Genomic DNA, 24,446 nt, shown 5'->3' on the forward strand with positions numbered 1-24,446 from the left:
TATATAAATTTATATAAATAAGGATAAGATCATTATATGTGTGTGTGTGTATATATATATATGTGTGTGGGTGTATCACTTGTTTTACCTATGCCAGCATGGATTGTTGAATATTAAACAATGGTTATTTAATATATGTATATAAAAAGGAATTGTTAAACACGGCTGTTTCTGATGGTTTTATTGGTCTCTGTACATTTGGTTGTGAAAGGTTTACTAGCATTTTCTTTACTCAGTTGTTTTCTTGCTGCTTTCTGTTTTATATTTAACTTATGATTTTTATATGGAGTTTATTTTGTTTATTTGTATTTTCGGATCTTTTTGGTTTAAACGGCAGTTTTTAACATAATTTTTAGGTAACTAAAAAATGTTAAACTTCGTATACTGGTAGAATGTGTTTATCTTTTTCTCTTGGCCTTATTGAGAAAATTCTATAGTTTGTAAGATATTTGTTGTTTTTTTCTTCAATTTCTGCAATTTCAACCACTCGCTGACGTCTATTGAGCTAAAAAACATTCTGTGCTATATGAACATGTCCCTCATTTAAGAAACAGATTGGGTTTATTTACATTTGTGAAGAAAAAAAGATACCCTTTCCCCCACCCATAACCCTAACCCTAAAACAGATTGAAATGCAATAGATCGATACTAGGGTCATAATTATGGGTGACAATTTCATATGACACCGCTAGAAAAAACTGCCGTTCAAACCGAAAAGATCCGTATTTTCTATTTTTCCTTGTCTCTATTTTTGTATTTTCAATTGTTTGATATTTTGTACTTCTGATATGTTGCAATAAAGAAAAACAACAATAAAAAATAATGGTAAATACACAAAATATAAATAATAAATATTCATGTTTTGAATTGATAATTGTTTAAAGAAAAATTATTTTTCGCTTGGCTTTGCATGGCTTTTGATTGGTTCAAAGTGTATGTGATGCGGCATGAAATTTCAGTGTCACCCATTACTATTTAGTATGACACAGCATGTGATGTGTCTTTGCACAGTATGTTTTGGCTTGGGCTAGCTTTATTTAGCAGGACATGAAGCTTGTGTTACTGTCTGATGTCTGGTATTAATATTTATTGACAATAATAAAATGAAAAATATAAGTTTATATAAAAAAGAAAGTATAGAATGCTTATTTCATCTCATATGAATATTTGATGATGGAAAATATATAAGTAGACTAAATCATGTTTGGTTATTGATTTTGTTAGCATTTTAAAACTTATTCTGATTTCTCCAGTCTGCTTAGCTGAAAATACTTTTCGCTTCTACTTCATAATTGAATTGGAAGTACAAGGAATGGCATTCACTTCTTACAACATTTGTTTCAATAGTAATTCATGTACAACTGTCAGCGTCATTAAGTTCATTCTACCTAACTTCAAAATGGAAAGATGAAGACAAAGCAGTTGAAATTTGAAATATGTAATGTTTTTTGTGGAAGAATTATTGTCTCTTTTGCAACAGTAGTGTTGAAGATTAATAAAATACTTTGTTCCAAGCTTCTTCAAGATGGAATGTCACTTCAGAAAGAAAGAACCACATTGCTTACATTTTCATTTATTTTTTTCAGCTAAACAATAACAATCTGACAATAGAGATTTGAGTTCAATAAATTGCTAGAAAAAGTAGTAAAACAGTAAGAAAATAATGGAGGGATCTATAATAATAATGGAAACGATAGAAAGGAAATATGTTACGTTGCTTAGCTGCTGTTATTATTTTTAATATTATTGCATTGAGCTGGTAGAAACATTAGCATGTTGGACAAAATGCTTAGTGGCATTTCTTCCAGCTTATATTCTGAGTTCAAATTCTGCCATGGTCAACTTTGCTAGCCTTCCTTTTCGGGTCGATTAAAATAAGTGCCAGTTAAGCACTGACGTTGATGTAAATGACTACCTCCTTCCTCAAAATCTCATTCTTTGTGTCTATAGTAGAAAGAATTATTATTTTTATGACTGTTACATGCTACAGCAGGGATGCTGTGTTCGAGTTTGGTGTTAACTAGTTTCCTTAAATCTCAAGAAGCCTTAGAATTCTTGCAGAATGCAGGATTGTACTTTCCTGAAGGTTGACAATGCAAATCTCAATTCCAGTACCCTTCAACCTCTTATGTAGCAGTTTGGGTTTTTTGCGTCAGGTGCATCAATTATTGCAGGAATACTTGTCTTAGTCTTCCACAATCTCTTTATATCTCTAGCTAGGTCCTGATATTTCTTAATTTTTTTTTTCAGTTTCATTGATATCCAGTCTGTTATCTTAAGGAATTGCAAAGTCTGTGAGCTTACACTTTATTATTATTATTAAGGTGGCAAGCTGGCAGAACCATTAGCACACTGGGCAAAATACTTAGCGGCATTTCGTCTGTCCTTATATTATTAGTTCAAATTCTGCTATGGTCAACTTTGCCTTTCATCCTTTTCAGGTCGATAAAATAATGTAATCGACTATCTCCCTCTCCCAAATTTTAAGCCTTGTGTCTATAGTAGAAAGGATTATTATTATTAAGGTGGTGAGCTAGCAGAATCATTAGTACACTGGACAAAATGCTTAGTAGCATTTCGTTCTTCTTTGTATTCTGAGTTCAAATTCTGCTGAGGTCAACTTTGCCTTTCATCCTTTTGGGGTTGATAAAATAAGTACTAGTTGATCACTGGGATCAATGTAATCAACTTACTCCACTCCCCAAAATTGCTGGCATTGTGCCAAAATTTGAAACTATTATTACTATTAATATTATTGTGGTGAGCTGGAAAATGGTTAGTACAGCCCAAGTTCAGTTCCAGCAAGATCCTCTTTGCCTTTCATCCTTTTGGAGTCAGTAAACAGTTAGTCAAGCAGTTGACCAACTCCTTCTCTTAAAATTTCAGGTCTTGTGCCTATAGTAGAAAGAATTATTTTTTTCTCTCCAGAAGGTACCATTTGTCATGGATGCCTGAATACATAGGACATGCAAAGGCTGGAGAAGAATGGAGCTGGTATGCTTTGCTGGATGTGCAATGTCAGTGTGCATTTGCAACAGAGCATTGGTGCATTGAGAAAGAAATTGGACATAAGAAGAATTAAATGGAGTGATTTATTTTTGTAGTTGTTAATAGTTTTCTCAAAGATCTGGTCAAGTCTGTAGACTGCCAGGCTCAATGCATTACTGCAAATGATTCAATATTTCATCATTTTAGTTAAAAACCTGCCGGGATCTACTTTACCTTTCACTACTTTCATAATCATCAGATGTTCATTTTCCATACTTTCATGGGCTGGACAGTTCAAAAGTAGCTAGTGAGCCAGAGGATTACACCAAAATCTAGTGTTTGTCTTAGTTTCTTTGGCTGGATGCCCTTCCTTAGGCCAACCACTTTACAGATTGTATTGGGTGCCTTTTATGTGAAACCAGCACTAGTGAGATTACCAAGTAGTTCATGGGACACGACCTCAACTGAGTGGAGAGTAGCATTGGGAGAGGTAGATTTGTGTTAGATGTCGAGAGATTAAAGTATGATAGAAGTGTCTTACTTTAAGGCGGGGCGAGCTGGCAGAGTCGTTAGCACGCCGGGCAAAATGCTTAGCGACATTTCGTCTGCCGTTACGTTCTGAGTTCAAATTCCGCCGAGGTCGACTTTGCCTTTCATCCTTTCGGGGTCGATAAATTAAGTACCAGTTACGCACTGGGGTCGATGTAATCGACTTAACCCCTTTGTCTGTCCTTGTTTGTCCCCTCTGTGTTTAGCCCCTTGTGGGCAGTAAAAGAAATAAGAAGTGTCTTACTTTATAATTAATAAAATAAGTACCTGTAATATATCTTGGAAGTTAATCTTCTCTGTTGTATCTTTGTCTTGTGGCCAAGTGAAAGAAATTAAGTTTATGGCTCTTGATGGAGAAATGGTTAAGCAAGCACAGAATCTTTGAATATTAATGTTTTATTTTTATATCTTGAATATTGGGATTTAGTGCATGCTCTAGTTAAAATATTTCTAATAATACCATTAGTTATTTAGTTCTCTTCATGCCACAAGGTACATAAGGCTACAACACAATCTCTCCAACCAGCTCTTTTTTCTTGTCACTCTTCAGGTCTCATTCTAGCTTCTCCGCTCTTCTTGTCTTCTTTCTTTGTTAATGGTCCTTTGTTATGTGGTTTTAGGGCACCCTGCTGCTCTTTTCCCCTCAGGCTGTCACTTTAGTGCCACCATATATTTGCTCTCTTGATCTTGTCTAAGGACATGTCTGATCCAGTTCCAGTGTTTGCATCTTATTTCATCACTGATCCTGTTGACGCTCATTGTCATCTCAACTGTGTCATTTCAGTCTCTTTGCAGCTGCTTGATGTCAATTATTCTCCTTACAATGTGAACTAGAAGCTATTCCTTGTTTTTTCTCTTTCGTTTTTGTCACTTTTCAGTGTTCACATCTGTAGAGTAATGCTGGTCAGGCCAATATCTTTTTTCATTTTACTGCCTATACCATTGCTTCTCCATAGATTATAGAATGCAATCTGTAAAGATAATCTGTTCTTTATATCCTCTGTCTCCCCTCTGTCTTTCTTGACTGTCAACTTGTTATAAACAAATTCTTCAATGCCTTCCACCTCATTGTTGCCCATTCTCACTCGAACTTGTTGTCTGACATCATTCCTTAGTGTTTTACATTTTTATGAGTTGAGTTTACGACCAATTCTGTCAGGGTTCTCTGCTGGTCTGTATGTCTTGCTCAGGATGTGCTCATAGGTAGATGACAGCAATGCTACATCTTCTGCAAAGTTGAGATCTTTGAACATGCTAGTTAGATTCCATCTAATGCTATTCCTATGTTCTTCGCATGACCCAGTCTATCACCCTGGGAAACAAGAAGCCTGACATGACACATTCCTGCTTGACTCTAGTTGTAACCTTTAATCACCTTGTTTTGTCCTTGTTGTCCTCTACTGTGCACTGAAAGTCATTATACCATCCTCATTAGCTTGTCAGGAATGCCATACAATCTCATTAATTTTGTCAGTCTTTCATAGTGAACTGTGTTGAAGGCATTTTCAAAGTCAATAAAGTGAACATACAATGTTGCTCTCCACTCCTGGACTTGCTTTAAAATGTTTCTGAGGATGAATATTTCTTCAGCTGTGCTTCTTTTTTTGTAGAATCCCAGCCTGCTCTTTCCTGAGTACCTAATATGCTCCTCTCTGTATTCTCTCAATGATTACTCACCCCATGACTTTACTCATTGCAAGGAGTAGTGTTATTTGTCTCCAATTCAGGTATTCCTTCAAATCACCTTCCTTTGGCAATTTGATGATAATCCCTTTTTCCCATTAGTTTTTTTTTTCATTAGTTTTTTAAATATATTGGTTTGTTCATAATCATCAGATAATTCATAATCATCAGATAAGGTAAGGACTGCTATACCTCAACTTTAATACTTTCTCATATCTATGACTCTCAACACTCTCATAACTGCATTGATGCCCCTTGTTACATTCCTCAGACCTCCATTTCTATCTCTGCATATCTCTCTCTCCCTCTATCTTTGCTTCCCCACACATGCTCTCATCGATTGAGTGGATTATTATACTACTGCTCTCCACCTTTATTACACTGCCACTTATCACCTCCTTCCTGAGTTATTTCTTTTATCTTCTCTCCTATACTGATATTTATCATCAACCACACCTCCATCCTTGTTCACTGTTCACTATATTCACCTTTACCCCCATTTTCAACCAGCTTTCACTCTCCTTTCATTCTCTTATGAACTTAGTCACCTACCCTTCTTGATTATCAGCTTATATTTTCTCTTATATATACCTTCTTGTACCTTGAGAGTATGCTGTCACTTTATCACCATATTCTTTCTGGCCATTCCCACTCACTCTTATGTAATGCAAAGTAGCCATGTATCTCTCTTATAGCAAGATACCTGTGTTTGTCCCTCTATCATACTTTTTAAGCTTCTCAACACTTGGCATAAATGCACCTCTCCTTCTACTACAACTTCACTTGGTTGAGTTGGAGGTGGGGTCCTTTTTCTCTTTTGTCTTGCAAATTACTTGGCTATTTCAGTAGTACTGATGTTATGAAAAATACAAAAACAAAAAAAGTACCTAGTACACTCTGTAAACTGGTTGGCATTAGGAAAGGCATCCAACCACAGAAACCATGCCAAGGCAAGTATTGGAAATCAACACAGTCCTCTGGCTTGTTGGATCCTGTCAAACTTTCCAATCCTTGCCAGCATCGAAGATGGTCTCTTACAGCATTGATTAGTTTGGAAATTTTTGAAAGGATTTTTATTCTTGCTAAAAATGTTGTTAGTTTCTGTGTCATTCCATAAAAAAATGAAAAATTCTTCATAAGAATTGTAATCAGACAAATCTGTTTACTCTAATTTCCCCAAGTTTATTAGTTATCATCTTTTTTTTCCATACCCCGTCCCCGAAAAAAATCAAAACATTTAGTTTTATCTACTTTCTATTCTCTTTTTTATTAATTTACTTGACTTCATTTAATTTCTATCTAGAAAATGTATTTTCTTTCATTAAATTTTTATTAGATGTGAAGTAGTCAGGATTTATTATTTCCTAGTCAAAGTCATTCATTTAAGTTTCTTTTTTCTTTCATTCGTTCTTTTATCTTCTTTGTTACTCATTAAGACAATTTAATCACTAAAATTTCTCTATTCAGTATTTTTATCTCTCACATTCTCTGTCTTTCTTCGCAATTATTCAGTCTTTTCGTCCTTGATTGACACTGATTAAAATTTTATTTTGCTTATTGTGTAATTGTTTTTAATTACAAATTCATTCTTCAGTAGAATCATTCTTTCACATGGAGCATAATGGTTTGGCATCAAAGTTTATTTCATTGATCTTTGTACATGTTATTTCTCTAAGGAATTTTATCAAAACTCAAAAACGGTCTTTGATTTCAGCTGAGAAAATCAATAAAATAAATAAAGAAGTTTGATAGGAAAATATGTTATCATGTATTTACTATAAACCAGATTTTTGGAAAGAAAAACAAAAAGAAATGTAGTAAATTCAGTCAACGATTTCATTTTTATCATCATCATTGCTGTCGTCGTCATTGTCATCATCATCATCAAACCATCCAATCTGGAATGGGTTGGATGGTTTGACAGCATCCAGCAAGCTGCAGGGTCGCATTGAGTACCAGTGTGAACTTTGGGATGTTTTCTACTGCTCGATGCCCATCCTAACATCAACCACTTAACAGTGCATACTGGGTGTTTTTCATTATAGTTGCTGGCATTAGTGAGGTTGTCACGTAATTCACACTATTAGAAAAGAGGAGAGAAAAATTATCAATCTATTTAATTGTTAAAAAAATAATAATAATATGTAAATATGCTAATCACTGTTGTGTTTCATCACAGGAAAACAACTCCTTTATAATGAGTATGTATTCATAACACACTCAATTCATTAGTACAAGGGATTCTGGGACAGCCAGTATTTTGATATTGTTGTGTCTCATCAGCCAGAAGCACTCCTAGACTAATGAATCTAACAAGAGCCAATGCTCTTGTTTATAACTGCAGTGAGCAAACTGTTTGTTGATCCATGCTGAATCATTTTGATTCTCACAGTTCACTATGCATATGACAATTTAATATCAATAAAAAAACCCATTATAAAATCTCAGTCAATCATTTTATTGAAATGTGTATTTTGTGAAGAAACTTAGGGAGACTGTGCAATAAACTGTGATAAGAACATTTTGGGAAAATCACTTCTCCTGTCCAGCTGTAGTTCATAATTTGTTCAATGTAGGTTTAAGTAGATTGCACAGTCTGTTCAGGGTGATATCTCTTTATATTGTTCTGACTTTTATTTGTATGAATTCTGTTTTGCACCTCTGTCCACTCACTACCTGGCCCCTCACATTCCTCATCTCTTACTCTCCCATACACTCTTGTAACTTCTACTCAATCACAGTTTCAGTTCTTCTTCTCTCATTGACTTCTACTCAACTCATTATTTGAGGGTCCACCCAGACATCACATAACCACTATTTTTATCTCTTCCCAGCTCCACCTCACTTATCTTTCTTCTATAATGTGAGTAGTCATGTAGCAAGAAACATGTTCTGTTCTGACCTTTTCCCTTATACTTATAAGTTTTCATCTTCCAGCATAAAGCCACTCATGTCTAGTTTCATAGTCTTTCAAGCTGTAATGTTACCTTACTAGTACTGTTGGCATGAAAAAAGCATCCAGTATATTCTGTAAAATGGTTGGTGTTAAAAGGGGTATCCAGCCATAGAAATATTGCTAAAGCAGACATTGGAGTATGATGCAGTCTGAGGACCATTAGGTCTTGTCAAACTGTCCAACCTATGCTAGCAAAGAATATGGACATTTAATAATAACAACACCAATAATAATAATAATAATAATAATAATGATGATGCAGTACCAGACAGTGACTCTCATGGCTTCTTAACTGATTGGAAGTGTTATCATCTACATTCTTTTGTCTTGGTATAAAAGATGGACTACAGCAAATATTCTGCTCAATACCACTGATTTGCTCATCAGTTGTTTGACAGTCCCTTGGTGGCTGACAATATGTGCATCTCTGATCACAAGCAGAAGTAGTGGGGGAACATCATAGCCATGTATTGAGAAGAATTCTTTGGGGTTTTGATAATTCACCTCTGGAAACATGTGTTTTGTTCAACATCTTTAAACAACCCTTATTCAGGGACCTTTTGGATGGGCTACTTGATCTGAAGAAAATTCTGAGCCCCCACCTGCAAAGGCATGCGTTGTTTATCTTGATGTGAGATCACCATGTCGCTCATATATGGTTGTGATGCATATGCATGGTGTGCCCTTATCGGATGGGTGGTCATGATGGGTACATTAGGTTTCGTATATTTGTGTCACTTTGATGGTATGTGCTGCTCTCTCACTCAATAATAATAATAATGATGATGATGATGATGATGATAACAGATCTTGGTCATAGTTTTCTAATTTAGGTTTAGAAATACTGTGTTTCATTTATTTCTAGAACAACATGTATGAACATAATCTTTCTTGTAAGTTGCAATATTAAACCTGCTAATTCTCTGATTTATTAGATATGAGTAGAAGTTTTTGTTTTTTGTTTTACATGTTAAATATTATCAGTAAAGTCTGACTGAAATATATACTTGCTGAGAATGAAATATTTGATAGAAATCCTGATTCAGTGAAATGTCCTTAAGTTCTGAAATAATAATAATAATAATGAACGATGGCACTGACCCAAAATGCAGAATGTGTCATGAGCAGGATGAAACAGTGGACCACATCTTAACTGGATGCACAGCGCTTGCAAAAACCAAATGTATTCATAGACATGATAGAGTAGCGCAATATATCCATTGGAAGATATGTAAACACTACCAACTTCCAACTTCAGAAAGATGGTACCAGCATAAACCTGAAACTGTGACCGGAAAAGATGATATAACAGTACTCTGGGACATGCCAATCAACACCGATAAAGAAATCAAGGCAAACAGGCCGGACATAATCATCAAAGATGGGAAGAATAAGAAATGCTTAATGATAGATATGACAGTACCATCAGAGAGAAATGTGTCCGTTAAAGAAGTAAAGCTTCCTTCAAGTACAAAGACCTAGAAATAGAAGTGACCAAGATGTGGGGAATGAAAAGCAGCACAGCACCAGTGTTGATTGGAGTATTAGGGCTAATTAAAAAGGGCTTTGATAAGCAGCTCAACAAACTCCCTTGAATGTTAACGTGGGAGAACTTCAGAAAATAGTGTTGCTAGGTTCCACACACATTTTATGCTGTGTATTCTCCATGAGATGAGGACCTGCTGTGACCCTAGGGTCAAGGGATGACCCTGGTTCAACAGAAGACAACAGACCATATTTTATTTTAAAAGAAATTATAATAATAATAATAAGAGCACTCAGAGAGCACAAACCTCTGCCAAGGCAACACCAATGTCCTCTCAACAATTAACCAGAGATGATTTTTAAAATGAGAATATCTGAAATAAACTCCACTGCTCTCACAAATGAGAATACTAAAAATGAACCAGATCACTCTCGAAAATTTAAGTATAAAAACTGGAAAAATAATCCAGAATCCTTGTCCAGTACCTGATTGATTCCAATGGTAGTCATGGAATGTGAAGGTGGGTGTGTGGGCCATGTTTGTAATGCTGTGTGTGCGTCGTCTGCAGTGGGAACGGACAGTTTTCTCTATGAAGGTCACTGATATAGTGTCATTACTACCATTAAGGCCTATAGTGAAAAATTTATCCGTGCGGGAAAGAAAACGGAAAGGACCTGCATATGGTGCTGTTAATGGCGGTTTAACAACATTGTTGTGCACAAAAATGTGAGTCCAAGAAGTAAAGCTTCCTTCAAGGCAGAGCTAGAAATGCAATTGTCATGTAGGTAAGCGGTTTTTAAACAGGAGTGATCTATTCAAAATTGGTAAAACTAAAAATTGTTGAGGATAAATTAATTATTGTTACTGAATGTGTTAGTGTTATTTAATTTCTGAACAGTTTTGCTGCTGTTTGTTTATGTAGTTTGATTTCTTTATCCATCAGTTTCTACTAAGATAGAGACATGAGTAAAATTAATAATGAAGTAACAAAAATAAAACTTTGGAAACAGCAATGCCACCATAGCTTACATGGAAACCATGAGCATACTTTGAAGAGAGATAATCAGAGAAAGACTTGAAAGTCCAAAAGATTGTAATACTTCATGTAAAGTAAATCTAACAAATAATCCAAAATCCTTGTTTGGTACTGGATCGATCCGAAAATCTAATCAGTTCATGCCAGTCACAAGGCCAAACATCCCTGAATGTTTCATCTGAATCCATCCAGCGGTTCTTGAAACATCTTGTCCATGGACAAACAAACATGACTGAAAACAATACCACTGTCTTCGCTAAGGTGAAGGTAATAATATAGAGTATCTACAGAAAATAGTGTTGCTTGGAATGAATGAATCCTTAACAGAGTTCTCAAAATCTGAATGAAGTGTTACCTTAATCTACTGGTTGCAGATATCTGACACCTAGTGGACATTCTCCTGTGAAGTTGCTGTGTTCAACAACAACAACAGTCTTGATATTTATAGCTGATTCTAACCAAATACACACACACACACACACACGCGCACACAAACACATGTACACATATTTATCTGTCTGTGTAAATATAGCTGCTAGAGGTATGGTAAAGAAAGTTTGTTTATTTCAAGAAATGGTGGAATAAAATATATTTTACCAGATAAGGAAAGAAAATCAAATTCAGCTAATAATATTAAGTGTAACCAGACATAGTGTGGCAGTAGTAAATTAAGAAAGTTAATTAATCTAGTTTTGCTGTATTTTCAGTCACCATAACAAACAGATAAAACTTAATGTTGCTATCATGCATTAAAAGAATAGCTATAAATTATTGATTAAGAGCTTAAATCATACAGATCAAAGCCAATTCCTATTCATAGCTGTATGAAAGGACAACAAATGCCAAGCTTTCTAGTATTGTTGAGATGTTAAAAGCATTGGCTATTCTTCAATTAGTTGAATTTAATTTTTTTCTTATTCTGTAGTTCTTATGAGAGATTCTTCATCAGATTTCATTAATTAAAGGTATTCTTTTACTTGTTTCAGTCATTTGACTGTGGCTATACTGGAGCATTGCCTTTAGTCAAACAAATTGACCTCAGGACTTATTCGTTGTAAGTCTATTCTATTGGTCTCTTTTGCTGAACCACCAAGTTAGAGGGACGTAAACACACCAACATCAGTTATCAAGCAATGGTACGGAGACAAACACTGACATGCAAACACACACACACACACACACACACACACACACACACACACACACACACACATAATGGGCTTCTTTGAGTTTTTGTCTACCAAATCCACTCACAAAGCTTTGGTTTGCCTGAGGCTATAGTAGAAGGCACTTGCTCAAGGTACCATGTGGTTGGGAAGCAAGCTTCTTACCACATAGCCACTCCTGCACCTATATGATATAATTTTTTCTTTTAAACAAGGTAGCTTTTTTGAATTGTATATAAATATAACAAGATGTTTGTTGTAAATGTGTTTGGTGTAAGGATCAAGAGCTGCTGCCTTATTTCTTGCAGTCTTTTTTCAGAATGATCAAAATAGTGTGGTTGTTGTTCTGTTTGAATTCCTCCAGGAGGATGTCTGCAAAAACAACTTAAAACAAAAAAGAAAAAAAATTTTTTTCCTTTTTTGTAAGCTAGAATTTTGAAATGGACAAGGTCTAAATATTTATTAAGGGATCTGAAGTTTTATAAATTTTCTAGCATGCTTGTGTTGTCGAAAATTCCAATAGTTCTATTATGGATAGAAAACAGTGCTTCAAAATGATGGGAAACACCATTGATAAATGTCAGCAGTAAAAACACAGAATTGAAGTACTCTTACACTATTTCAGTAATATATCTCTATTGTAATGTGAAAGTAGTCTGTCCTATATATGTATATATACTTTCAGTTTGAAAGTAGTCTTTCCTATATATATATATTTATGCATTCCAAAACCGGGTTACAGATTTTGACGTATGGGGTATCAAAAGATTCAGTACTATTTTGGCTACAAATTAATTTCCATTCACATATTTGCATTTCAAAAATTTAACATTATAATCTTTTTCATAAATCAACTATCATAAACATTTTATACAATGTCACATTTTCTATGTGTGTCTACCTTAAAAGACATTAATCATCACGACACACACCATCACTCACTCACTCTCTCTCTTTTTCATTCTCTTTCTCTCTTGCACACACACGCGTCCATTTTATATGGACTTACATACATCTTTCACTTCCTTTCTCTGTCCTTTTCGCTTATTGTGTTATTAAAGTTCGTTATCCATCAATTATCCTTATTGAGAAGATACCTGGTCTCACCTATTTCCTGGAGAGATACCCAGTCTCACCTATTTCCTGGCCAAAATCCTTCAGACAGGCATGATATCATATTCAGAGTGTTTCACCTTAAGCTTAAGAAAATGATGGATGTTATTAGGCATGGACAACTTTTTGGACCAGTACGGTGTTTCATGTACACCATTGAACGGCAGAAGAGGGGACTTCCACATGCCCATATTCTCCTTTGGCTTCAAAACAAGCTCATGTCGACTGATGTTGATTCCATTATCAGTGCTGAATTGCCAAATCCCCAAGGAGAACCAGTCCTTTTTCATATCATTAAAACCAACATGATCCATGGACTGTGTGGCTACCTTAATCATAACTCTGCATGTATGGACAATGGGAGGTGCATAAAGCGTTACCCCTGAAAATTTATACATGAAACCAAGACTGGCAATGATGGTTGCCCTTTATACCATCGCAGGGCACTGCAAGAGGGTGGACATATAGCAACTATATCAATGGTTGATGGTCAAGATTTCAATATCGACAACAGATGAGTTGTGCCACATAACAAGGTGCTTTGTAAAATGTTTTTAGCCCACATGTATTTATATATTTTTACGTATATATATATATATATATATATATATATATATATATATATATATATATATATTATATATATAAAGCCTTGTGAGTGGATTTGGTAGACGGAAACTGAAAGAAGCCTGTCGTATACATGTATGTATATATATATATGTATGTGTGTGTGTGTTTGTGTGTCTGTGTTTGTTCCCCCAACATGGCTTGACAACCGATGCTGGTGTGTTTATGTCCCTGTAACTTAGCAGTTCGGTAAAAGAGACCGATAGAATAAGTACTAGGCTTACAAAGAATAAGTCCTGGGGTTGATTTGTTCGACTAAAGGCGGTGCTCCAGCATGGCCACAGACAAATGACTGAAAGAAGTAAAAGAGTAAAAGAATGTATATATTTCTTCACCCATTCCCTTCCGGTCATTTCAATATGTGACCGCGTGTATCGTTGGCAATTTTCTTCTTTGTCTTCCCTTCTTTGGACTGTTTCTATATTTTTGATGAAGAGCTCCACTTGAAACATGAAGTTCTCTTTCTTTTCTTTCCTTTCCTGAGTGTCCAATAACACAGTACTTGTTCCATGTCCTCGCATTGTTGTTTTTTCTTGCTTGTTCTTGTTTGGATTGACTATGTGTGTATATATATATATATATATATATATATATATATATATATATGTATTTATAAGTTGAGTAAAAATTTAGATTCAAATGAATATGGTACTTAAGTTGAGGCACCAGAATTTAGTATGGTATTATCCATACAATTTAAAATAAGGTCATTATAATCAAAATAAGCAACAAGGATATCCAGAGGTAATGCAGTACGATTGTTTCATGCAACTCCATTTTATTGAACAATGCAAACATTATATCAATTAAAAATGTAGAGCAATCTTCAGCTGCACAAAAAACATAGAATTTAATTAAATTTGAAGGACACATTAGTATAATTTTATCCAAAATCTCCAAGAAGATAAGGAGATAAACAAAGAACATGTTTTACCAACATCACAGTTGTCACTGAAATTGCTTTTCACTGATTATTTCTGTTATTCAGATTTAATTAGGGGGTGGGTTCAGTTTTAATTTTATAGGCTTGTTTATCAAATCTGAGAGTTTGGGGATGGGGTTGAGTAGATAGACAATTTAAGTGGCATAGTCATAAATCAAGATTTATTTGAAGCAAAACCATTTGGTTCAGTAAGAAGATACTTCAAACAAGATGTTAGCTGCTATTAAGCAGACCAATGCTAATGGGACAGGGGAAGTCTTATCATATAGTTCTACATTTACCTACTATAAAACATTGCTGCTATATATATATATATATACATACACAGATAGAGTTTAGGGTTAATGTAAAGATTACTAAGAAGAATATTTATGAATACTTTCAGTATTTATCAAAATTTTACACAATAGAGGAACAGAAAATATAGAAATAGTTCAATATTTATATATTTAAATACTAATTTAACATATATTTATAATTATTGATTAAATGGTATTTAATAAAGGAAAATTGAGGTAAAAAGAATATGTTAAATTATATATTAAATATTAAAATTTTAGTCTAAGCAGATTTTAAAAAATTTTAAATAGTGAATATATCAGCATAGCTTTATATAAGCTGAGTATGAAATTTATAGAGATATAAAACTTAGAGTAATTTTATTTATAAATAAATAAATAAATAAGAGCTAGTTTTAAAAATAAAATAAAATAATCATTGGTAGAACATTATAGAAAAGGGGTAAAATGGTTTATATATCAAAACTATGGTAAGGTATATTTAGCTTATTAACATCAATAGAGAAGATATTTTTAGAAAAAATTTAATAATTCAAAATGTTAGACTAAAAATTATATTTGCTTGTCACGATAATATCTATAAAAGACTAATGTTTAATGTCGGCTAAAGAAATAATTAAGTTATGGAACAGAATTTTTACTATTAACTAATCTTTTTATAAAATTAAGGGTTATATTATAGGTTTAAGAAATTGTTGTTATTACACCCTACGTGAGATTTATATTTTCTAATTGGTACTTATTTAGAAATGTTATTTATATAAAGTTCTTTATACATACTAAGATCAGGAAGGTAGAGCTATTTGAGAAAAAGAGAAATCAAGTAATTCCTTTAAAAAAACTTTTCAAACAATGCTATCATGCTGTATAAGGTTAAAAAGTATTATTTAAGGTAATCAAGAAGATTATTAAGAATGAGAATTTTAACAAACAGGATACCACTATTGACTTACATATCAAAATCCTTTAACTATAATAGATGGAGGTAACAGAAAATTACAAAGAAATAGATTAATGTTTATATACTTTTTACTTATCTAAAATATTTACTTATTATAAGGTTTCTGTGGAGATTGATCAAGTGGATTTAACTAATATTTAATAAGGGTGACTGAGGTTAAAAAACATGTCCACTATATACTGATTTTATTAAAATTTAATTAATTTAAAAATTTAGTGGCGATACAAGTAATATTACAGTTTCTAAAGAGTTTATATTTGGAGGGGCTATTTAAAATCAATATAAATATCAAAATTAGAAGGATGGAACATTTTAAGAAAAAGGGATGAAAAATTTTATTACTTAACTCTACTCCTCTATATCATTACCTTCAACTAACTTTTTTAGCCACATCCCCCTACCTCACATCATGGACATTTTTCTCCCCCTCTTTTTCCCTCCATCTTTTTTCTCTCACCCTCTTTTTCTTTCTCCCTCTTGTTCTCTCTTTCCCTTCAACTAATCATGTGAAAGCATTACAATTACATACCCTCTACCTCACATCATGGGTGTTTCTCTCTCCCTCTTTTTCTCTCATTCTTTGCCATTCTCTTCAACTAATCACATGAAAGCATTACGGACAGGCTAAGTAACATATGAAGAAGCAGAATTATTATAAGATGACTGGAATCTTTGAATAAGAATATCATTAAAAGTTGAAAGCTTCTTGAACCAACTTGCATGCTAGTACACAACCTCTGTAGGAGACATCATTCATGCCAACTTATACAACCATGGATTGATGCAATAAAATACATACCCAAGCCACAACAGTTTTTCAGGTCAATTTCATTCAATACTTATGGCAGCCAGACTGTAAGTTGTAGCCAATTCATTACTTAATGCTGTCAGCCCTTCAACCATCCACCACTTTGAGATGAACTAGCAACTACCATGTTGTGCCTGCTCAGTTAATCCCATTTAAGCTTGTATCATAGAACCAAGGATGATTCCAGGGAGGCTGGTGTTGAAAAAAAGTTAATTTCTTTCCAAAGATTTTTAACCAATATATTTTCATGAAATCACACACTGTTTTTATATTTCATGAAGCAAATGTGAGAATAATAATTTTTTTATATATATTATATTTTTTTCACTTTTTAGGTGTAAATGCACTTAAGAGCCTCAAGGAAGGTTTTGATAATATGACAGGATCAAGTATAAACATAACTAAACCTGGGGTTCAGACTCCCAGTCAGCTGAGTAATAACACAGCATTTAGCATTAAAGCGTCAAATGCAGTATTGACGAGTCCAGTATCTTCATCAGACAAGGGTTATTCTCTTTTGGCTGTCAAAAGTAATAAAACAGACAGCTCTGACCCAGGACCAGGATCTCCCCAAATGAAGTCATTCAATAACTCCAATCTCATCAAATATTTGCAAACTAATTCCTCGGGTGAGTCTGTGTAATATTGTTCTCTGACAGAATCCAAGCAATGTTTTGTCTCTCTCCATTTTTATCTTTCTCTCTGAGTCTCTCTTTTTCTCCCTTCGTCTCCAACAGGGGTATATCCTTGTATCTCTTTTACAGCAAGGCACCTATCTCTAACACTATGTTATTCTTTTGAACTGCCATCAGCTAGCTCAAAGCCATCTTCCTCTATACTACTACTACTACCCTTCTCAGTCCATAGGACTTCGCTTTTATTTTGCAAGTTGCTTGGTGACCTTGCTCAAGCTGGTGTCATGAAAAAAAGCACGTTGTACACTCTGTAATGTGGTTGATGTTAAGAAAAGCATCTAACCATAGACACCATGCCAAAATAGACAATTGAGCTTTGCACAGTCCTCTGCTTGCCAGCTCTCCTCAAACCATTCAACCCATGCGAACATGGAAAATGGACATTAAATGATGGTGATGATGATATATATATTCTTTTACTTGTTTCAGTCATTTGATTGTGGCCATAGTAGAGAACCACCATCAGGGTTTTAGTTTAAAAAATTGACCTCAGGACTTATTTCTTAAGCCTAGTACTTATTCTATCAGTCTCTTTTGCTGAACCACTAATTCATGGAGGTGTAAACAAACCAACACTTGTTGCCAAGCAGTGATGGGGAGCCAAACACAAAGACAAACACACACACACACACACACACACACACACACACACACACACACACACACACACACACACACACACACACACACACACACACACACACATAAAAGGAGAAAAGAAAATGGAGTGTGGGCGGTTAATAATTGTTTATTAGAAACAGCACATTAATCATATTCACTTACAGCTGTTTCAGTTTATAGTCTGTAAATATTAAATATTATATCAGCCTGCTATAATGAATCCATAAACATACATAAAACATCCAAGGATATATTTTTTTCCTCTGAAGATATTATGCTCAGGTATTATAAATTTAATATTTACTGAGAATTAACTGAAACAGCTGTAAGTGAAGATGATTAATTTGGTGTTAATAATAAACAATCATTAACCTTCTAATCTCCATTTTTTTTCTTCTTTTATATAAATATAAACTATATATTTTTATATATATACCTAGTATTTTAAGAAATTAATTTCCTTAAAAAACTAGGTATTGAACCAGTATTTCCTTGGATGAAACCATTCCTTCACGAAATTAACACAACCTCTAATTGAATGCGTGTGCGTATATATATATATTATATATATATATATATATATATATATATATGTGTGTGTGTGTGTGTATGTATATACACACACACACATGACAGGCTTCTTTCAGTTTCTGTCTACCAAATCCACTCACAGCACTTTGGTTTGCCTGAGGCTATACTAGAAGACACTTGCCCAAGATTCTACACAATTGAACTGAACCTGGAAGCAAATTTATTATCACCCAGCCATACCTGCACCTATATATATATATATATATATATATATAAAACATTATTGGTGAATTGAGGAAATGGAGCTGAACGCAGATTGAACAGAAATCGTTTTATTTCATTCTACACGTGTTTCGAAAGGCACAAATTACCAAAATCCGATTGAATAATGGGACCATATTGTGTCTTTCTCTTCAGGAAGAAAAAAGGAAATCCGTTAGAGAAACAAAAACAGAACAGAGGCGGAGCAAAAACCAAATCGAACTATGCTCCTAAGAGCCCATGGCGAAACTGTTTATCAGTGTATGCTGAGAACCGGTGGCTGAAGAATTCTACAGGTCAGGCATCGGTCAATCATGTGGGTGAGGGTGTATAGATGTTCTTAGTGACCGAGAATAAAGTTCTGACTATTTAAGGAATATTGGATGTTTTATAAGGGGCGAGAAAAAAATCTACTTAGAGACGTGTGTGTGTGTATACTGTTCTATATATGTGTGTGTTGGCGTAGGGGTAGAAGTAGATGTTAACTTTTGATTAATCTACAACAAGATTATTCATCTTTCTATTTCACATAATTATATATATATATATATATATATATATATATATATATATATAACAAAACAGGAAGTTGGAAACTTTTTTTGGTATTATTTATTCAGCATTACATAATTTACATTTACTAATTGGAATCAAAAAGTTGTACATGCTGGAATTTCCTATTTGAAATTCTTCGGACAGAAAATCACATCAGTATAACAACAGCAAATACATACTGGACTGTAATACTGGAATAAGCAGATGTGCTTCAAGAGGACACAATTTAGATTTTACCATACCTATATATATATATATATATATATATAAAGCAGATAATTTCATTCTTTTGCGAGAGGATTCATTCTCAGCACTGAGCCATCAGCCTCTCTTTACATGTGTGTGTGTGTGTGTATGTAGTGTGGGGTAGTCTTCTACTTGACTGGCTCCTGTCATCTGGCCTACCCATGCATGCATGCATGGTAGATGGATGTTAAACAATGATGATGATATATATATATATATATATATATATATACTATATATATATATATATATATGTGCATCATTCTAACTTTCGAATGATACCATCCCATTGGCTGCATTAACAGGCCAATATTCTCCTCAGTTGGTAGGCTAGTCTGTCAAGGGATTATCCATTTACAGCTGAATGAACTGGAGCAACGTGAAATTAATTGTTTTGCACTAGAACACATTTCATCATCACTGCATTTACATCTGTTTAGGTTCTACTCTAGTGTTCCACATCCACCTGTATAAAATGCAGGGCAGCCATGAATCTCCCCACAACAGTAAACCAGTTCCTGCCACCCCCATCCCAGGTGCTGAGGAATGAAAGTGACCATTTTATCTCATATTCCGTCTCAGATTTTAGGGGTCTTTAGTTTGGAGCATTACTTGGTCACTTCATTTGTACTGGTGCCATAAAGAATCCCTCAGTACTCACTGTAAAGTGGTTGGCATTAGGAAGTGGATCCAGCTGGAGAGATCATGCCACAGCTGAGACGCTGGAGCAAGGCATGGTCCTCCAACCCAATTCAGCATAAAAACAGATGTGAAATGATGATGATGCTAATGATATTCTTCTTTGTCTTGATTGTCACCTCATAATCAAATATGATTTGGTAGCAGAAGAGTTTTTCATTAAGTGAGGGAATTTTATCAGTGATGTTTTTATTTTTCATGAAATTGAAGACCAAAGGTACAAGTATTGCAGAAATCTGTTGATATTCTTTGTATAGTGGATTCTGCTCTAGTCTCTTCTCTCTTCTTGTTGAAAACCATGGCATTGTGGATCTAGCTTCTCCTTATTGTTTTTTTCCAGTTGACTCTTCAACATTTACCTTCTTCATTTGCTTCATGTTCCTGTTGCATTCATTACACATTTTTTTATCACCGTCATATTTCATACAGATTTTATTTAATCTAACTTTTATATACTGAAACCCTCTATTGCTAACAGGATCAAAAGTTTGTTGAACTATCTTGACTCTGTGTACACTTTAACCACAAACCGATATACTTTCACTTGAACAGCTCCCCTCTCCAAAGATCTCAATTACGGGAAAGAACATCTCTGTTACTTCATGTAGTCCACATGAACAGTTCATAGTCTTTGTTTTTACAGTAGCAGTTGCTAGTAACAACTCTGGAGTATTTAGAATATGTCAAGTTCACATTTCCTGTGAGTGTATATCATTTTTATAAGTAATGTTTGCACTGATTTCACAGAAATTAATTTTTATCTACTTTCCAGTTCCTGAATAATCAAAGTAACAGCTGCAATCAGTGACTATAAAACTGCTTTTAACTTATTCAAACAAGTCACATATTTAGAAATGGCATTTTCTTTTACTGTTCTTGTTAACATATTTCTAGTGAAATACACCTACCTTTGTTTCAATTGATTTTGAAAATATTGAAGAAAAATAACTTTGTTACAATTAACCTTTAAGCATTCAGGTTACTCTGTCAAATGTAATGCTTCTTTATTCACATTGTTTTGAATTAATCATGCATTATCTTGTGGCTTCAAGATTTTGATGACATGATTAATTTTTTAGAATGATGTAAGGTAGGTGTGAAAGGCTAGATCTGGTTGGTTTCAACATAAAACAGGTAGAATATTTGGGCTGGATATGGCCTGTTTAAATGTTTCATGGTTAAGCTATTGTTGAGAACAGAAATTAATGTAAAATTTTGATGGAAGATTTCAATTTAGATCATGTTAAATATGAAGCTTGTATCATAGAACCAGGGATGGTCCCAAGGAGGATGGTATCAAAAGAATTAATTTCTTCCCAAAGATTTTTAACCAATATATTTTCATGAAATCACACGCTATTTTTATATTTCCTGAAGCAAATGTGAGAATAATAATTTTTTTTTATATTGTATTTATTTCACTTTTTAGGTGTAAATGCACTTAAGAGCCTCAAGGAAGGTTTTGATAGTATGACAGGATCAAGTATAAACATAACTAAACCTGGGGTTCAGACTCCCAGTCAGCTGAGTAATAACACAGCATTTAGCATTAAAGCGTCAAATGCAGTATTGAGTCCAGTATCTTCATCAGACAAGGGTTATTCTCTTTTGGCTGTCAAAAGTAATAAAACAGACAGCTCTGACCCAGGACCAGGATCTCCCCAAATGAAGTCAATCAATAACTCCAATCTCATCAAATATTTGCAAACTAATTCCTCGGGTGAGTCTGTGTAATATTGTTGTTCTCTGACAGAATCTAAATAATGCTACACACGCAGACAGACAGACAGACAGACAGACACACACACACACACACACACACACACCACACACACACACACAACTAGATAAATTTATTCTTCTGCAAGAGTATTCCTTGTCAACACTTAGCCATCAACCTCTCTATACATGTTTGTAAGTTCAGTTCCCATGTTTTGAGTATTACTTTCTTTACTCACTTCCTGGACAACCAAGTGGGATTCTAAGATGTGAGGACCTAGATTAAGTAGCAGCAAATATTGCCCTGAATGGCACTATCACTGTAAAACTTTACGTATGATTTGCCAAACAAGCTACAACATATATATTGGTGACACAATATAATGCCTGTATGTGTATGTCTGTTTGTGTAAGTGGACAGAGCATGGCCAAATAGTTAAGAATTTTGGCTTGTTATTACAAGGGCCTAAGTTCAATTCTACTCTAGACCACATTGGACAAATGCCTCCTACCATTACCATAGGTTGCCCTAAGCCTCGTGAGTGGCATTGGGTAGATGGAAATTTTCTGGAAGACTGTTGGCTGGATTATATCTCTAAATTTAAAGTCATCCTGTTTTTATGTTGTAAAGTTTCAACTTGATTCAGCCAGAAGCTACAGATCTGTGATATAGCTGAGTACATCACAGACCTGCTTAATCAAGCATTTAAATGCTCACAACCAATACTAATTTGTGTGTGTGTGTGTGAGAGAGAGAGAGAATTTCCAACCTTGAGAGACACAGGCATGGCTTTATAGTTGAGAATCTTGCTTCCCAATTACATGGTTTCAGATTCAGTATCAGTGTTTCACTTTGGGCAAGTGTCTTCCACTATAGCCCTGGGTCAACCAAAGTCTTGAGAGTGTATTTGGTAGAAAGAAACTGTTAGAAGCTAGTCAAATATATGTGTGCACAAAGCATGTGTGTGCGTGTGTTTATATACATTTTGTAAATGTATGCCTGTGTGTCTTCATATATAGTACATAGATTTTACATGTACATTCACTTTAACAACTGTTGACTGGAACACACAGTGTTGGTCCATTGTGTGTACATATATGACACATCTACATGTTTATATACACACACACACACACACACACACTCACATGTGTATCTTTTGGACTTGTACGTGTCTAGTGACTGGGTCTGAAACCATGTATTAAAACTGAAGCAGCTATTTCCTGGGAGAACCATTTTAATAACACAAAACAATTAAATTCACTTTAAATTGTATTTCATGATGTGTACAAATTTTTGTCACTCAGCTGTGGCCTAATTAATCACTTATGTAACTTTAAAGCCAATTAAAATATGTTTTTGTGTGTGTGTTTTCTGTCTGTTATTACTTATATTGCTATACTACCAATTTATATAATCTACCTAGCTACCTATGTATGTATGTATGCATGTATGGATGGACGGGTGCATGCATGCGTGTGTGCATAGTTCAGGGTTTGTATAATTGTATATAGATAAATATGTTAGGTAATCAAATTTCAACACAGTCCACTTTTCACATTTTATTTTATATTTTTGCAAGTACTTTCATGTTTTAAAACAATCTTCAGGTAATTGTTTATCTGATGGCATCAACAACTTATGTGCTTTACAACTGAGAATTATCAGTTGTGAAGCACCTAAGTTGTTGATGCCATTAGATACACATTTACCTGAAAGATATACAATTACATGAAAGCACTTGTAAAAATATAAAAATAAAATGTGAAAATTGGACTGTGTTGAAATTTTATTGCTGTACATGTACACACACACAGACATATACAACCACATGCACACACACATCCATCCATAGTTCACCTTTATATATATATATATATAAGTGAAATGTTGTTGTGCTTGTGAAAATTAATATGTATACTTCACTGCAACTTTGCTATATATCTATTAAATATTTTATGTAAGTTTGTGTGTATGTATTATCAGTATTGTGTTGCATTCACTTTGCATGGTTTCCAATAGAGTCCATAAACTGCTTGATGCATGCAGCATGAGATGGTGAATGCCTTTTATTCATGTTCTTTTCTTTTTTTTTAATTGTTATTGCTAAGATTTTCGTTTTATTTTAGTTTTGTTCATTTGTTTCATTCTAATGTTTAACTGATCAGTCTTTCTAATTTCAGCTCGATAAAAGTTTCCATAACAAAAAAAAAATTTCTGTTGAGTGCAAAACTTTTTATATAATGAGATGGGAAAATCAAATTACCAGCATATTACCTCACCACTTTCACAGAAAATCTAGGTTGTTACTTGTACTGTATTTGAACTATGGAAACTATGAAAACTACACACAGACACACACAAAAATGTCTTCAAAAATAAACTTTTGAAAATGAAAGTCTGCTTTCAAAATACTGGGGCACCATTGCACCATTGCTATTGGTTGAAGCCTTACTGTATGTGAATCAAGTATACTGGGTTCTGTGCATATACTTTGGGACCC

The 24,446-nt window shown here is 34.1% G+C and overlaps 1 protein-coding gene across 2 annotated transcripts in view; it reads left to right on the forward strand.

Moving 5' to 3' along the window:
• LOC115208776 overlaps nucleotides 1–24,446 on the forward strand; it is a 77,957-nt gene that overhangs the window by 50,656 nt on the left and 2,855 nt on the right. Inside the window, exons 6-7 of one of the 2 annotated variants that reach the window (XM_029777098.2) lie at nucleotides 16,951–17,244; nucleotides 21,653–21,943. In XM_029777098.2, coding sequence (XP_029632958.1) covers nucleotides 16,951–17,244; nucleotides 21,653–21,943 — 585 coding nt within the window. The remainder of the gene's footprint in view (nucleotides 1–16,950; nucleotides 17,245–21,652; nucleotides 21,944–24,446) is intronic. The other variant, XM_029777099.2, reaches the window with a different exon arrangement.

The sequence above is a fragment of the Octopus sinensis genome, linkage group LG2, assembly GCF_006345805.1.
Source record: "Octopus sinensis linkage group LG2, ASM634580v1, whole genome shotgun sequence".
In the NCBI taxonomy this organism is placed as follows: Eukaryota; Metazoa; Mollusca; class Cephalopoda; order Octopoda; family Octopodidae; genus Octopus; species Octopus sinensis.